The 17,102-nt window shown below is 40.0% G+C and overlaps 1 protein-coding gene across 1 annotated transcript; it reads right to left on the bottom strand.

Annotated features, from left to right (window-relative positions):
- Positions 1-99: 99 nt before the first annotated feature.
- On the bottom strand, positions 100-16,594 carry scp2a (sterol carrier protein 2a). The gene is made up of 16 exons (XM_037084898.1): positions 16,312-16,594; positions 14,250-14,307; positions 14,055-14,126; positions 13,747-13,878; positions 13,135-13,199; positions 12,387-12,513; positions 12,206-12,269; positions 12,026-12,112; positions 11,515-11,665; positions 10,266-10,413; positions 8,901-9,008; positions 6,706-6,859; positions 6,047-6,143; positions 4,308-4,437; positions 2,383-2,462; positions 100-652 (listed from the first exon to the last, which is right to left on the bottom strand). Exons 1-16 carry the CDS (start codon positions 16,438-16,440, stop codon positions 557-559), a joined length of 1,698 nt encoding a protein of 565 aa, XP_036940793.1. The 5' UTR covers positions 16,441-16,594; the 3' UTR covers positions 100-556.
- Between the last annotated feature and the right edge of the window lie 508 nt (positions 16,595-17,102).

Genomic DNA, 17,102 nt, shown 5'->3' with positions numbered 1-17,102 from the left:
ATACCTGTAGTGCTGAGGACATTCTTTACTTGTGGGCAGAGCTACATCAGAGCTTAGACTTCAACCAGGCGTACCTTTCAGGAAAAAATGTCAAAGTTGTTATTGTCAGAAAATTATTTATTCTCTAAAAATTATATAAGCGCTATCATTTACAGTTATATATTTCATACATTATGGTGGATGGAGGCCAAAAATAGCTTTAAAAGAACAGCTTGATTTAATAGAAATTTGAGGCACATTGACCGTTTTGTGACATGACAAATCAAACACAGAGAGGCAACAACTTGCACCGATGTTATACATACACAGTTCCTACAGACTCACTAGGTGTTTCAGAATAGAAATCAGACTTAAAGAACAACATGAATATTATAAACACTGTATGTCCGAGGATATCAAAGTAGCAGCTGAAATTTGAAACTATGTATTTCAAAATCATACATATGCTACCAAAGTATTCCATGAGTTTGTTGATTAGCAAATTCAGGAGGGATCACATTCTGCAACAAATGTTTTCCTCGAATAATACTTGGAGGACAAAAGCTTACTCCAGGTCTCACAGCTTGGCCTTGCCTGGCGCGATTTGGAGGTTCTGTAGCTTCATAGCCATGCCCATGTTCCCCGTGATCTTCAGTTTCCCTTTGAAGAATGCCTGAGAAGGCAGAGGAGGAAAAACATTAAAAAGGTTTCCATTTCATCTCGCTGCACTTTTTAATAATTTGTCACTGAACGGTGACATTTCTGAAAAAGAAAACTACTGAAAACATGACAGTTTTTTTCTCAGCATGCATCTTATTTCATACTGGAGATTAAAAGATTAAAGTGAGAACTGACGACAATCAGAGCTCACATCCCTCTGTCATGTCTTTAGGTAGAACTTAACAGAACACAGTTAATTTTATCTTGTTAAATAAAATGGTGATGAGCACAATACTACCACCAACTGAGTTATTACCTTTTGGTTTTCTAGACATTTTCCCTGTTATTGCTGGATCTCTGTAAGTGGATTGTTAACTAACTCTCTGCATCCACCTGCCAAGAGCACCAAAGAAAATAACCTGGTCTGGCTGTTTTGTTTTTTTTCCTGACACAGCTGGTCCAACAGGATTAAAGAGAAAGAAATGTCAGCAAGAGGCTGTAAGCTCCAGACGTATGAAACTAAACTGAAGTATATTTATTGAAGACAAGATGTTCTCAGTTAACTATAGCTTGACATCCAGAAGCCCCTAGACAAAACATAACATTTACCCGAGCGAACCCCCCCTCTTGTCAATCAAACACATGTAGGAAACACTGCGTCATAATACATAGGCAGTGAGCTAGTGTCTCTGGCTGCGCCCTGGACTGGTTCTCCTCCCATCAATCAGATAAAAAAGTTTTTCACTTTCATTTTGTTCATACATGTCTGATACTGCTGCTTTGTCCCACGGCGTGTCTCAGGGTTCCGTCTTGGGTCCAGTACTAGGCTATTTGATTTATACATGCTACCCTTGAGTCACTTCATGTGCGATTTTATCTCCTACCATTTCTTTGCTGACTACATCCAGCTGTAGGTTTTTTTTAGACCTGATGGCAATGACAAACTAATCTTCCCGAACAACCATCTCACTGCAATTACGGACCGGATGGCAAAGACACCATCTCTCATCATTATGTCAGACACCATAGATAAGATGGCTCAGTGCATTGGTTCCATGTCCTCTACTGTACAGACCAGTCTCAGAATCAGTCAATGCATTTTGAAAAACACATTAAATCCCTAACCCACACGTTTTGTTTTTTTTTTTTTTTCCCAATTGAGAAACATCACTAAACTTAGATAAATTGAATCACAGTGTGAGTTAGAAATGATTAGCTATGCATTTATCTAATCCAGATTAGACTACTGTAATTCTCTGTTCACCCGCCTCAACAAGTCATCCCTAGACTGTCTTCAATTAGTCCAGAAAGCTGCAGTCAGAAATCTTTCATGTTTCTCAGAACTTATGGAGAGGCTGGCACATTTAACAGCAATGTACCAGGTAGTGAGCATTCACAGTTCCGAGTTTACTGTCACTTTAAGAATACCCCTGACTGACCAACTTGGTATATGTTCATACAGAAAACATTCTGATTAAGGCTGGGATGTCCATAATACCTGCACCTACAATTACTGGGTCTGTACAACGCTGTGTTGTGCGTTTACAAGTAACCTGCAGTGTCCAGATACAGTCTCGACTAATAATCCTTAATCGCTTTGCGAAATTTGCCGGACTGTCACATAAAGAAAAATAAATGGCACCTTTCTTATCATTTTACTGCAAACCTTTTAATGTTAATGTTTCATTTTGTATATGTGTCAATTAGAAAAACAAAAGATGCGATTAATACACAACTACACACCGTTTGTGGGTTCATCTGTCCTGTCATCAGATGCAGAAGATCCTCGTCACTCATGGAAAAGGTGCAGTCTGCCTTTCTATCTAAAAAGGAAAAAAAGTAGAGTAAAAAAAGAAGAGCAACTTGTTCATTACAGCGAACTACAATAATACATGAACATTTAACAGAACTACAAATTCACATACAGAAAAAGTAAGCAATATTTGTTGTTTGTAACATACACATAAAGTAAAAATATCCCCCACTTGCTCACAAGAGAAAACCTATATAGGTGTGTTATGAGCTGCTTATTGCTGTGTCTCCAATGGTGCACGGGGGCTTATGCTCCAACAAGTGAAAGTGAGTCCAACCTTCTAGTAAACCTGCAGCAGCTATCATGATCACCATACCAGCCCCAAAGTTACCAAGATAAACAGATCAGATATTTATTTTTACCAGAGATTTGAATGTGGCTCACAGCTTCACACCAGCAGCTTCTGCGTACGACTGTTTAAGCTTAATGGAATGACTTTGAAAACTTGCTTTAACGTCATTTAAATGTCATTCATTTACACAACGAAGAAATCTAAAATGTAATTTCCAGGAGGCTGTTCGTCTCAGCAGAGAGATCATAAGCAATAAACCTGGCATTTAATCTTCCACACACTCATATTATGCATCCTGTATTTCCCCTTGTTACATTTAGTGTTACTTGAAATACGACCAATGCTTTTTGACTGGAACTGAAGTGGTACATTAAAAGTGCAGTTCCCAGGATTCCAGGGATAAAGTGCGTCTGTTCCCAGAACAGAAGACTCTGTCCAGGCAACAGAATTCCGGAGAAAAATATGAATCCCTGGTTCACCAGCTAGTCGCTAACTGTGTCTCTCTTGCATTTGGCAGTGAGAAGGTAGTGTTTAATTCTGCATTTACTTTTTGATTACTACCAGCTTCTCTCTCAGCTTTCACCACGCCTCTTCCCTCTCTGCTCTGTGAAGGCGCATGTGGTCCTTGAATCGCGGATCTAGTGCTGTTGTTACCCATTTAGCCATTACACGTCAGTACTCCTATGTAGGAAGGGTTAACATGTAAGACCACCCATGTATTCAAAAGTGCAGGCAGCACCACAGAGGAAAATCATTCAGCACCCCCCTGCAGCTCAGTGACATTTCATTCAGAAATTCAGAAACTGTAACACCCATTTAGGTGTGAATAGACCAAGGGGGCAATACACTTATGTAAAGAATCATGATTTTACATACCTTTTTTTTTTTTTTTTTTACTTCAACTTTTCAACTATTTACTTTAACAATTTGTTGAAATCTGTAAAGTTTCAGTACAGTTCTTTTACATGAGAATTAATGGCTCAGAGACAGTGACTATCACAGGGGGAGCCAGCCTAATGGAAACAGTCAGGGAGCCATAATGAGAGAGTGGGTGTATATATGTTTGTGCGTCTGGGTGAATGTGTGGATGTGTTCCAGTTATTGTGATAACACAATTACCCTAAAGGTGAAGAGTTTCTCTACTTTATTTATCATTTGACTGACTGATGCTTAAATGAGAAACAGGTTTAATCCGAGGATAAAGGGAAATCTTAGAAAATCGTTCCAATATGTTTTCTACTGTACGTTTAGAACATGATTTACTTGACAATACAGACCAAGTGTGACACAAAGAAAGGAATGTGATACACAGATATGTGTATCGACAAGATCAAACCACATGAGATACTTCCAGTAATAAATGACAAAAATGGAATGATAGGGTATGAAATTACTGCTGCTGAGAGAGAGAGGGTAGTCCTAATCTATCCAAAAATTACAGCTCTATATGTCTAACTAATGATCAGAAAGAAAATCACCCATGAGGCAAAAAGTAGGAGAATAAAGCCAAGGATAAGAGATTGAATACCTTCCAGCAGAGTGAAAAGCCATTTAGCTGCTTACCTGGGTCATTGGAGACAGAACCTTTGCCATTTTTAACATCCACGACCCAAGTCGCCTCCTCCCCACCTGGACCGTCCTTCACTTTAAAGGCAAACACTCCACCAATTTTCTTGATAAGCTGCTCTCCCTCCTGTGGAGAGTTGAAGTGGCTTTTACTTTTCTTGATTTATTACAGTAGGAGGGCAGTAATTGCCAGCATGTTTCAAATGAAATCAGTGCTCTAGTCATATATGCTGCCATTTTTTGAGGGACAGGTTACATTTTTTTCCTGATCACAAATATGTAAGTGGCATAATCTGGTAGAAACATCACCATCCAGAGTCACGGAGCCTCTGAGTGCAGTAGTTAGCTGTTAAGTTAACTTACATTTGAATGGCAACATTTTTCAACCGTATTCAATAGTGAAAATGACATATAAATATAGAATCATCGCACATTTTCCAAGGTGTCTTTGGCCAGCATTGAGTCAAATGTCATTGCCCAAAGTAGCAGAAATAACAAATATGATTACTACTGTAATTCAGGTGTAAGGCTCATGTTTTATGAACAGCTTAATTAACTGTCTATAACTGGTGGTGTATGGAAGCACCGCCCTGCCTAACATCACCAACCAACCAACATGCACACCCATTTAACGAGACTCAAGCTAACTCAGCAATGGGATATAAGAGACTCCTTTGCCTGCATCTTTTTAAAAAGACCCGGCTCCATCACAGCATCCCGGATCAATTGGACTTTGACTGAAAACAAGGCTCCAAATAAAGGGAGGCGGACATTGTTTACACAGTGGTCAGCATTTCACGGCAGCAAGCAAAACCCATTTCTAGAATAATCTGTGGCCACAATCACCCACATTTAGCTCACTTCAGTGGTAAAACTCTGAAATAAACACCAAAAACAACACCAGTTACCAAATCACATCTGCTCTTAAGAAAAATTAAACCAACCTGCAGTTGTTCAGAGCGACAGAGTCAACTAATCTACAACCGAGCAGTTGTTGAGCGTTATGTTGGCAAGCGCAGAGAGAGTGGGAGCCTACTGTACATACAGGAGCCAGAGGTCAAATTGATAACAACATACACTCCACATTCATACATTATGTCGCCTTCCATGCATTTCATAAGCCTAACGCACCACTGGCACACATTTATTACTGTAAAGTGGCTCTCATTTAAATCAGCTACCATCATCCTATTAAGCTTATAAACTATAGATTAATGACAAAGCACAGACTGAAATCATAAATGTAATTTGACATAAATAGGTGCTTTAGGATTCAACTGTCCCTGAAACAACTGGCAGTCAGCCATGAATGATAATACTCTGTAAAAGCTGGAGGGTTTCTGGACTTTTGACTTCTTGAAATGGTACATTATATACATATACAACATATACAGTTAGAGATATACTGTATGCTATGAGGTCCTGAAGCTGTAGCTCTGAGAGTGTCAGCCGTAAGTTGCTTTTGTGGATAAAAGCGCATAGAACTGTAAATTGGACGTATTGTAGATCACAGCCACCTTTATGTATGAAATGCCTATGAATACCTATTAGGGCCTTAGGTTTGGAACAATCTGTAGACGGCGCTAGATAATTAGTGATAGGAAGAAAGAGAAACAAAGAAAATCTATGGTATGGATGCTTTTAACTGGATGCAAACATACACATCCATCAGATCAAACACAGAATAACTGGATCAGGTTCTGACAGGGACTGTTCATGCCAGTGTGCCGTTTTACCTTCTGTAGATGGTTTTCGATCTCTTTGAAGACAGGGTAAGCTTTAAACCCCTCCAGACTGCTGCCAGAGCGGGTGGGAACCGCACCAATGTAGGAACTGTGGGAAGCCAAAAAAGATGCTTGATAGCAAAGTACACACTATGAGGAAAAAGAACTGTAGCTTTCTGACATTTTAATCTAGATAGAACACTGTGCTAAATCTACAGCAGCGAGAACTGTGTCACATCCCAGATAGTACAAGGGCAGCAAAGCAACAACCACTGATGGTCAACATAAGACAGGTAGCAATGTGGGTTAATGTGTTAGTGAAGAATAGAGATGCACCGAGCGATCGGCCAGGGATCAAAATTGGCCAGTTGTCAGCATGTATGATTATTGGCTGATCAGTGTCAGTCATACATCACTATTTAGGTTCTTTACCTAATTTGTGTTTTGCCGCTGCAATCTCTATTAGAGAAGAGGACAGAAAACTCCTCTTAATGTAGGTCTGATTTACATGACTAGAATACTCATTTCTCTTCAGCACAAAGGATAGACTGATATAGAAAGACATCTCTTGTGTCTTAAGTCTGCACTCAATCACCTGCATTTTTATTTTAAAAAAATTACACATTAAGTATCTACCTGAACAAAAAACGAATTGCTAACTTCGTCCTCACCTGGCCTCCTGAGGAAATCCCATCCTATAGAGAGTGACAACCACAGCTCCTCCTAAGCCAATGTTGTGTTGCAAGGCCACTTTGGCCCCTGAGACCTGCCTCCTGTCAGCCTTCCCTCTGAGCTGCCAGCACAGCTCTGCACACTGGGCCAGACCTGGAAGAGCAGGAAGAGAAGGTGAGAGTGAGGGTGACTCACTGTGATGCAGGGGGGCTAGGTGTCATGTGGTGTGATGACCTGGCAATATAAATTTAAATTATGAATCTAAAATTGAGGGTGCAAAGGAATATTTTGTGTGTGTGTGTGTGTGTGTGTGTGTGTGTGTGTGTGTGTGTGTGTGTGTGTGTGTGTGTGTGTGTGCGTTTGACCCTGCATGTGGGCACTACTTGTTGGTCTTCTTTATAAGCAGGTAGCCACAATAATGAGAGCCCTTTTAACTTAACTGCACCGTAATGAGCTAATGTGTCTTAACCATCTGGGGAATTAACTAATTTGTTTTCTTTTGAACACGAAAAGTTTCTAGACTTGACGTTGCGCTTTTTTTCATCCACCTTGTGACTAAGGAATGAAAAAGAGGCACTGCACCAGAATAAGGGCTCCAGAAGCGAGGAAGAGGATTCATTAATGTGAGCTCAGGTAGATGGAACATAACATACTTAGTTTATCCCAGTGCCACGACCAAAGAACTGCTGTAAATTAACACATCTACAGACACGCTGAAATAATCCAAAGGGAAAATATCAAATTGACTTCCACATATATCAAACAGAAATACATACATTTTTCTAGGGAATTCATCACTTAAAAAAAAACAAACTGAGAAGGGTGACAAATTGACCCCTTACCTGACAACTTACACCCTAATCTGACCCGAGACAGCTCCTAAGCTAGAGTTATGGCTAAGTATTTCATCCCATCTGCTTAATGAGCTTTTGCATTTCTCCATTATCCCAATAAGCTTATGAGTAAACACCTCTTCATCGAGTGCCATTTACATTCTGCAGCACTCTCCTAATCTTCTCTTGTTTGTGTGAGGCTAATTTTGTCTGAATGCCAACTGGAACATTCACTGTAGGGTCCACCAGGATATCTATCTAAACAAACTGCATCTGGGTATGACCTCAGGCATACAATATATACACAAAAGGATACTTTAGATATTGTTCATTCACCGATTAACACAAGCCTGTGCTAAGTGGTAAATCACCACATATGTCAAGCTCTGCATCGTTGAGGCTTAAGGTCCCTGTCACGTCAACACATAAAAATCACGCTCGAGAGGAGGTGACTCGCACTACCTCATGCAAGGGGGAAGCTTACACAGGTCAGTCAATTAGCTGTCAGTATCTCTGCTTGGAGTGTTCCTGAGGCAAGAGGTCAGAGCTTTGCAACGACGATTAGGAGCAACACCACGGATCAGAAAGATCTTAGCTGACTGGGACACTCGCATAGTGAGAGAGTGACCCAGGAGATACAGTGACCCAGGAAAAAGATGGAGTGTTGATAATGAGTACCGGCGGGGATTGTGAGGTACGAAGAAAGGACAGCAGAGAGAACGATGATAAATCAAAGAATAAATAAAGGTCTTGATCAAATGAAGTAAAAAGTTAAATACTGCTCTATACCACCTTGTTATCCCTTGTAAGTGAGTGTGTGTTATGTGAGCAAGCGAGTAAGTGCACAAGAGCCTTTTGAGTCCACAGGGACTGAAAATATTGGCATTGCCAAGAGGGAGATGAAGGAAGGGTGAGTCAACTGCACAATTTGCACAGCATTGTCCCTCACCAGTTTAATATGCCTAGACACTATGGAGGCGGCTTGCTCGAGGCACCGGCAGCTGCCCTCTCACATGCAGGCTCCAGCTCTCTCTTACCCCCTGCTACTCAGGTAGTCATCAGTGTGAGACACATGCCACCTGGTGGTAACTGTGGGAATTGTTCAACAAAGTTTGACGGGATAACACCAGTGTGTCCCTATTTGTATGTGCTGGTCAGTTCATCTGTCGCCCCCCAAAAAAGCATTGGTTACAAATGCTTTCTTTCACTGAGGAGACTAGATTATGTCCTGTGTACTGTTTTTGGAGCATTTCACAACTTCCCCAGTCTTTTGTTGCCCCAGTCCCAACTCATTTGAAATTAGTTGCTGGCAACAGATTCAAAAGAAACAGGTTTCATGAAGAGACAGAGGCTCAGTGTACCTGTGGCTCCCAGAGGATGTCCTTTAGAGATGAGACCACCGCTGGGGTTGATCACGAACTTGCCTCCGTACGTGTTGTCCCCTCTGTCAATCAGCTCTCCTGCTTTACCTGCAGAGGTTGTGACACACACAATGAGATCGCAAAACTGTTCAGAGTTAAAATTACAGGGAAAAAAAAAAATGTTAATATAATACCATCAGTGTACGCATGGTGTTCACTAAGCAGTCAAAGGATATCAAACAAACACAGCTTTGATTACATACAGTGTCTGGTTACATATCAAAAATTATTTAAAACTAAAAAAATCAAATAAGAAATTCTACTAATTCTATAAAGTTGGTCTGATGTATGCCGTTATGTAAAATGTAACAGTGAAATTCATCTTCAGACTCCTGAAAGACACTGATCTACATACTATTATAAATCCTGGTAGATGTCATTTTTAGTAGTTCTGAATTGATCTTGGGAAAGGAAAAAGAAAATGCACTCCTGCATGTGATATAGTCCTGTCCTGCCTGTACGGTTCAGTAAGATCCAGGCATTTCTGAATCACGTCCCTTAGTGTCACACAAGGCAGGCAGCAGGTTTTGTTCAGCTAATATTATCCCTCATTAGTGGATCTTGAGAGAGCACTATGTTCTGTATTAAGCCTCACAGCCAAATGTCCTCATAACCCAAAAATAAAGAGACAGGAGGCTACAGGGAACGTTTGTGAGAGTGAACAAATCAAATTTAAAGTCTAGTTAATTTCACTGTACAGTTTGCAAAGCCCACTGAAGCAATATGATCGTGGTTTTGAGCTCTATGAATAAAACTTATTTGAAAGCAGTGATAGAGATGAAACGATGTCCCACACCCTCCACTCAGCTCTGCATCTCTAGCCCATTTTACACAGAGATTCCGCATTATTGCCACAATGAAGGCTGGCCTTTACGCTGCCTTTGTTTGTTCACACTGAACCAAGCAGCGCTGGCATAAATTACATAATTGCTACAACCTGCTACAACATTACTGCTGTTTGGTCTTGTAACATTGCTTTAGTGGATTGAAGTGTGGGACATTTATCGTTTATTTAATGAGTGAAGAACGTGTTTAATTGTCATACTATAAACAACATCAGAGCGACGCACCCCTGCCATACGCCGCTGGCATTTTCATTCACAGACGCCATCTCACCTCTCTTATGGCTCTACTACTACCCCCGCTAGCAGATCAAAGATGGAACAAAGTGCTGATTTTCATGTTTGTGTACCCTCCTAAATTTAGAAACTCAGGTTCAGGTGAAAAACGGGCTGAAGGGAGCTTTTTTGTTAAGTTTGAAAATAACTGGAGGATAAATGGCGGTTTTAATAGCTTTAGTCTTACCCTCTGGACACAGTCCCAGAGCCTCATACGTGATGAGCTCGTTGGCTGAGAAGCAGTCGTGCAGCTCTACCACGTCAACGTCACTGGGCTTCAGACCCGCTGCTTCAAAACACTTTTTGGCAGCCAAACGCGACATGTCATATCCCACCTGAACAGAGAAAAAACAATGTATTTTGTAAGTCGAGAAAGAAAGAAAACAAATGTGTCATAATGACGTTAACTTCCAGGACCAATACAGTATAAACACTTGAGGCTTTCATGTGAGTTAAAACTACAGCTAACAACTTGACGAGACCAGAATTTTGACCCTGCTTTTGAACTAAATACATAGCCTCAAATTCCCCAAAGATTATTTTCTTCTTACGCCTCTGCAAAAGTAAAAACTTTAGTTTGTTATATCAGTAATATTTTCCAATGGAACAATTTTTATTACAAAAAGAAAAAATCTTCTTTGTCTTTATCAGCCGTTGTAGCTGTCCTATTTAAGATGAATCATCCAAAAGTTGCATTTCATACACATCTAATCATTTCTGCCAAATGTTGTTAAAATTGGATTAATATACAGCCACTCTATCCTCTCAATTACTGTCCTGCTGATAACTTTGTGTACATACATTTAATCTGTTGATGCTGCATGAAGTGGTGAAGAAAACGCTTGGTTTCTTTCTTTCTTTCAAGTGTATTTCTTAAAGAATTGCAGCATCAAATGCCAAGGACTTCATGATGTCATTGTAACAGTATTGGGTTGCGATTAAAAGCCCTTTCAGCACAACCAGAGAGGTTTTAATTGAGACAAAAAGGCCCAAAAGGTCATTACAACCAAACAGTCATAACCAGTTAAAGGTAAACTGACTTCTTTTGTCCCTAAAATAAAAGAGCTCCAAATCTCATTATCCAAATGTGGATGGAATACACAATTTCACATATGTGGATGATTTACAGATACATTTTGTACCATCCTTCCATCAATGAGCCTTGAGTTGTAGAAAAGGTTGCAGCAGGTAGCTAAGCCATGCTCCTTCTTTAAATCACAATCATTGTAAACTGCTTTCAGTCTGTCTAAACAGTAATAATTTAGTCTTAGCATGCTTCCCTCCTTCTCCCCTTCTTGCTTTTTTAGATCATCAAGCTTCCAGGGTTGTCTCCTGAATGCCTCTAACCTGACCCAGAAGATCTTGGGCCATAGACGGTGTTTCAACTCTACATTCATTCACAGTTTGTCTAGTTCGTCTGCGACTTCGTGTCCTACCATCTTAATGCAGCTGTTTTCTTCAAATGTGGAGGACAAGTCAGTCACCATCTCTTGGGCCACTATCTCGACTGCCTGGTTCTCCAGGTGATGCTTCGTGACGAAGGCCTCACTGGCTAAAACTGCTGCCCCGGCACCATCTGACGTAGGGCTGCAACAGAAGTAGAGCAGGACAGACAGACATTGTCGTGTTAAGAACTGAGGCGGTTATCATCAATAAATTTGCACTTTGGGCAAGTAGAAATATCTGCTACTTGCTTGGCTCAGTCTTGATGATCAATTTATTTTCAAAAGATAGGACTAACTAACCAATAAAGAGGTATCAGCCGCCGTACCACCAGACTACAGAGCAGCTTCCGTCCTCTGAGACTCCTAAAGTCATTCAATACACTCCGCCGTAAAATCATCGTTTTTCGGTGTAACATGAAGGAACTACAGCCTGCTTTCCATTGTGCAGCCCCTCATTGTAGAAGGATAAATTAAAACAAACAAACAAAAAAAAAACTCTTACCAACACTGCAGTAAAGTCAGGTACTCAAACACCTTCCTGGAGTTTATCACTTGCTCCAAACTGTACTCATCCTGGAACTGGGAATATCTGATGAATGGAGACATATTCACGCACTAACTTCAATAAAGATACGATATATTTCGAGGCAGTAATCTGTGTTTCGACTCAACTGTGTCTTACGGGTTGTTGATGGAATGCTTGTGGTTTTTCCAGGCAATTTTGGCAAAGTGTTCTGGTTTTGTGCCTAGGAGAGATTCAAATGTTGCCACATATATTGAATGTATATAATGGAGTAAAAATGAACTCAACCATCACCTCACACTCAAGCTGCTTCTGTATATAACACATGTGAAACCTTTACCATATTTCTCCATGTGCTCCCTGCCGGCGTTTCCAAACATCTGTGGTGCTGCTGGAGCTGCCGCAATCCCGTAGCGGTTGATCATCACCTCCATGTGCTTGTCCATGGGATTGGTTCTGTCCATAAACTAAACACAGGTAGTTTCACTCGGTTTATTACCTTTAAAGTGGGACAACTTGAAATAGAGAATTATGGCATAATCCGGTGAATTTATTCAAACACAAAAAATGATTTCCAAAATGATTAGCAGTTCATGAACAATTCTGGCATAGGCAAATAAGGTATAAACATTTGGAGTTAGCTACCTCAGCTGTACTGACATATGTTAGAGTAATGTCTGTTTTCTTGATGACAGACACTGATGTTTCTGTAAATTTATGATTTGTATAAAAGAAAAAAAATAGAGAAACTGCTCAGCCTATTTTATTTAAGAGCTTTTTATCATGGCCACCACGGACGGCCCTTCCTGCTCCCTGGTTATATGATAATGATATTAACAACTGTAAGTAGAAAGCACGTTGATTAATTCTTCGTTTCTAGGGTGCAGCTGTGTTTATCAGTGAGGTGTATCCCTGTGTTTAACAGGGGCAGAGGAACCAGCAGAGATTCAGTTTTCAGCAGGAGCAACCATGCTGTGAGCAAAAACTACAACTGGCAAAACCTGTGTAATGGATGGCAACATGTTATTCATGTCATTTTGTGAGTCTTCTCTCCATCCAGTACAATAACATACTGTATTGATTCATACCTTGGCGCTCAAAGAGCCCCTCTCCATCTTCTCAAACCCGAGAGCGAGCACACAGTCAGCAAGACCTGTGAAAGGTGAACAAAAGTAGATTTTACAGTTGTATTAAAAATGTATTGCAATGTATATAAAATACTCTCCTTTTAATAATGACTTTTTTTTTATATCCTTTTACATACAAAATGATATCTTGTTAAAATCCTCAAAGTGACATCTACTCATTCTACTCATCTAATATTACATTATCTATGAATATCCAAATGTTCCACATCCACAATGCGCTTCCACAGTCTATCTGCTTGACATAAGACGTCATCTACTTCCCTGTGAAGTCCATTCTCAGTGTCTGTGCACTAAATGCTTCAGGTTTTTACATTTAAGTTTAATAATGGACAAGGATTGGCTTCAAAACTATTTGTGATGTCGTAAATCATTCCCACAGGCCCAGGATATGAAAAGAGTCTAACTCTGCACATCATTCATTCAACTGCAAGACCAAGAAGAAACACATATTTCTGATTTGAGGGAAACTGTAAATAAAAAATAATAGATTATTCAATTTCCTGAATTACCTGATGGTGGTTTATCACTTTCAAGGCGTATGGCTTTACTTACCTCCCCTAACCATCTGGCGTGCCATAAAGAGAGCCGTGGAGCCAGTGGAGCAGTTGTTGTTGACGTTGATGATGGGGATCCCGGTCAGGCCCAAGCTATGGTAAATGGCCCGCTGCCCACATGTGGAGTCCCCTGAAGGAATAATGGATGGGAATGGTTACGGTTATTTCCTATTCAAATTACTATTCTAACATGAGAGATGAATTGAGACAAGAAAATGAGAGGATACACTGTATGGACACAAAGATATCAACATTGGTGTTATTCAGTATTTCAGTGACCATGCGTCTAACATTACATGGTCTCACCATAAACGTATCCTACGCAGGCTTGTTCAATAGAAGAATATGGGATTCCTGCATCTGCAAGAGCCTTTTCACCTAGAACAGAATGTAGACAAAACCAATTTAAAAAATGTTACACAACAAGATCCATCTCATGATTTCAAGATACGGTATCTTCTGAGAGACTGGACAATGTCCATGGTGTGTGAAGATAACCACCTGCTTCCTTGGCCATATCAGGGTAATCATAGTCACCTCTGGCTCCAGGCTTATCAAACTGTAGCAACACACAGAAAGAAAGAAAAAAAAGACTGTTAAGAGTCACTCTACATGAGCATTCACAACTGGTTTTCCAGCTCTCAGTTAGTGGATAACATCCTGCCCTAACTTTTGTACTTGATTTCCAAATAGAGATAAACATTTATCAGATTGGCAGAAAAATATTCATTAATGTTTTTCACAGGCGTTTAACCATCAACTAATTTTTAAGCAAAAGTATTAAAAATATGCCCTTCCTGCCTCTTACGATGAGAAGATTTGTTGTCATTCATCACTGTAAAAATTGTGAATAACTTTTTTTTGGACAGTAAGTCAGACAGAAGGATGCATCTGAACATGTCACTTGGCATCATTGGAGGTGTGATGCATGTTTTCAAAATGTTCTGGCATTCATGTGTTCAAAAAAAACACCCCAGTCGCCAGGATAAAATGTTGGCAATCAACATCTATGTAAACCATTTACATTATTTGTACACCTCCAAGGCTGCATGTCACATCAACATTTCTACGGCATGTGTTGCATTACGTTCACGTTACATGAAATGCAATCGGGACATCTCCCAACATGTTTATGCGAGCAAAACAGGTACAGTTTATTGAAAGAAAAGATCGTCTTTAACGCTCACCTAGTGGTTTTTGTGCCTAAACCTTACTAGATCATGAGAACAGCGTTGTCACACGCATAAAATAAAAATAAAACCTGATGAAACAGAGTTGCAACACAAAGAAACTTCATGTTTCAACACATCCGTAGTTTACAGAAATGTACATTGCCAAAATTTCTGGTAAATGGAAAGGCAGAAAATATTGCATCTTTAATTTTCTTGATATTATAATACTTATTTGTAACTGTGCAAAACACACAAATTATTTAATTAATTTTCAGTTTGTACAGAAATGCATTCTAAATTGTAATTAATATTTATTTTAGGGAAATTAGAAAATATGTGTTTAGCAAGTTTGCCAAATAAGTTGTAATTCAAGAATATTGAGAATCAAATACATACATTAAAGGGCCTGTTAACAAAGAAAGGATGAGGACAAGCCATAAAAGGCAGAATCAGTGGCGTTTCTGGGGTGGGCAGCACACCTAAATTACTGGAAGTGACAGCCGTAATAAATACATAGATGGTATAAGAAGACAGTGTGACATCAGGCTTAACTGTGAGATCAATAGCAATTTCATAATGAGATCATTATTTCACTTGAAGCACTGGTGTAAAAACAGTCCCATTAATACCAAATAAAATACAGTCGCATAGAGGGAACAAACTCTAGTGGTAATATTGGAGTGGATTTGGTCAACATTCAAGGGGTCTTCAAGCTTGTGAAAATACAACACTTCAAACTAAGAAAACAGCTCTGGAAATACACCTCATAATGTTAGCAGTCTGCTCCTGTCTTATCAAGGATTGCAGCACTGTTAACCATGAACTATGGACTCATAACATATGCAGAGGGGGGCATGAGATACAAATCGAAGTCCAACCAACATTCAACCCAGAGCCAAATTTAAAGGTGCACTATGTGGTTTAGAAGAAGAAATCATGATCAAACGAGAGAGAGCTTCATTTCCTTTTCTTTATTTTCCTCAACAAACTAAATAAAGAAACTGTCTTTGTTTTCATGACTGAGTAAAACGAATAAACAAACTGTTTAACCGCATTATGTTGTACTTAATAACTTTCTACTGAAGTTCTCCCAAAACAACATGGTGTCCCTTTGACACTAAACACAGGGCTAACTTGGCTAGCTGGTGGTTACAGCACACTGTGTCAGCTGCTAACACAATATGAGCAAAATGGGCAGCTGTCAGCTCAATAAACTGTCCGCTAGCAGTGGTATTAATTGGTAAAAGCTGACATTCTTCAGGGGGGACGTGTCCCATGCACTAAAATCTGTTGTCAAAGTTAGCCAACTGTGCTAAGTTAGCCTAAAGTCACGTATTAGGTCGTTCTCGTCGTCTATGGACTATGACAATACAAATGCATGATAACAATACCTTTGTCATGCCCACACCGATGACAAACACCCTGTTGTTCCTTCCAGGTGCCATGGTACTGTAGCTTGTCTTCAGCAGTGGACGGAGGAGAGCAGGCAGGTGTGAGGACAGCGGCGGCCGCGGCAGCATCAGCAGACTGGGTCCGGCTAACTCAATGTAACGTGAAGATCGTGTGTATCCGAGCTGATGCCTCACTCCGAGGAGAAACACGGCACCACTGTCAGTGATTCTGTGAGCGTGCTGGAGAGAATTCCCCTTGAGACAAGCATTGTTCTTCTTGAAATCTTCATGGTTTCATTGTCACCAGTTTTTTTTTCTTTTTCTTTTTCTTTTTTCCACTTCTGATTGTGAATGCCAGACTGGCTGAGGACACTTCTCTCTCAAAAATTGTCTCCACTGGTGACCCGTGTTACTTTGTCTTTTCATTGGAACTTGAACACATCATTTTCACATAAATAGACCTTTTCTGGTTTGCTGTTTCCTGGGCTGCACTGTGCCTTGTGTTCCTTTTCCTTTTTAATTTGTCACATCACCTAAGAAAGAAGGAAAGTTCTCTGTCTGAAACAATCATTACTCCACAATCATTACTCCTTGATAGCAGTTTTTCTGAACATGGTATGTTGAAATGCTGACAGAGTGAGAGCGCTTTCACGTCCTCTCCTTGGTCACTCACCTGAAGCTGTAACCAATCAGCTAATGTTGCTCTTAATTATATATTGGCTGAATGGTACATCTGTACAGGTACATGTCCAGCTTGATTGAGTTTTTTTCATATGATCGCTCACTAATGT

The sequence above is a fragment of the Acanthopagrus latus genome, chromosome 21 (assembly GCF_904848185.1).
Source record: "Acanthopagrus latus isolate v.2019 chromosome 21, fAcaLat1.1, whole genome shotgun sequence".
Lineage (NCBI taxonomy): Eukaryota > Metazoa > Chordata > Actinopteri > Spariformes > Sparidae > Acanthopagrus > Acanthopagrus latus.
This window is presented reverse-complemented; position numbering and strand designations above follow the sequence as displayed.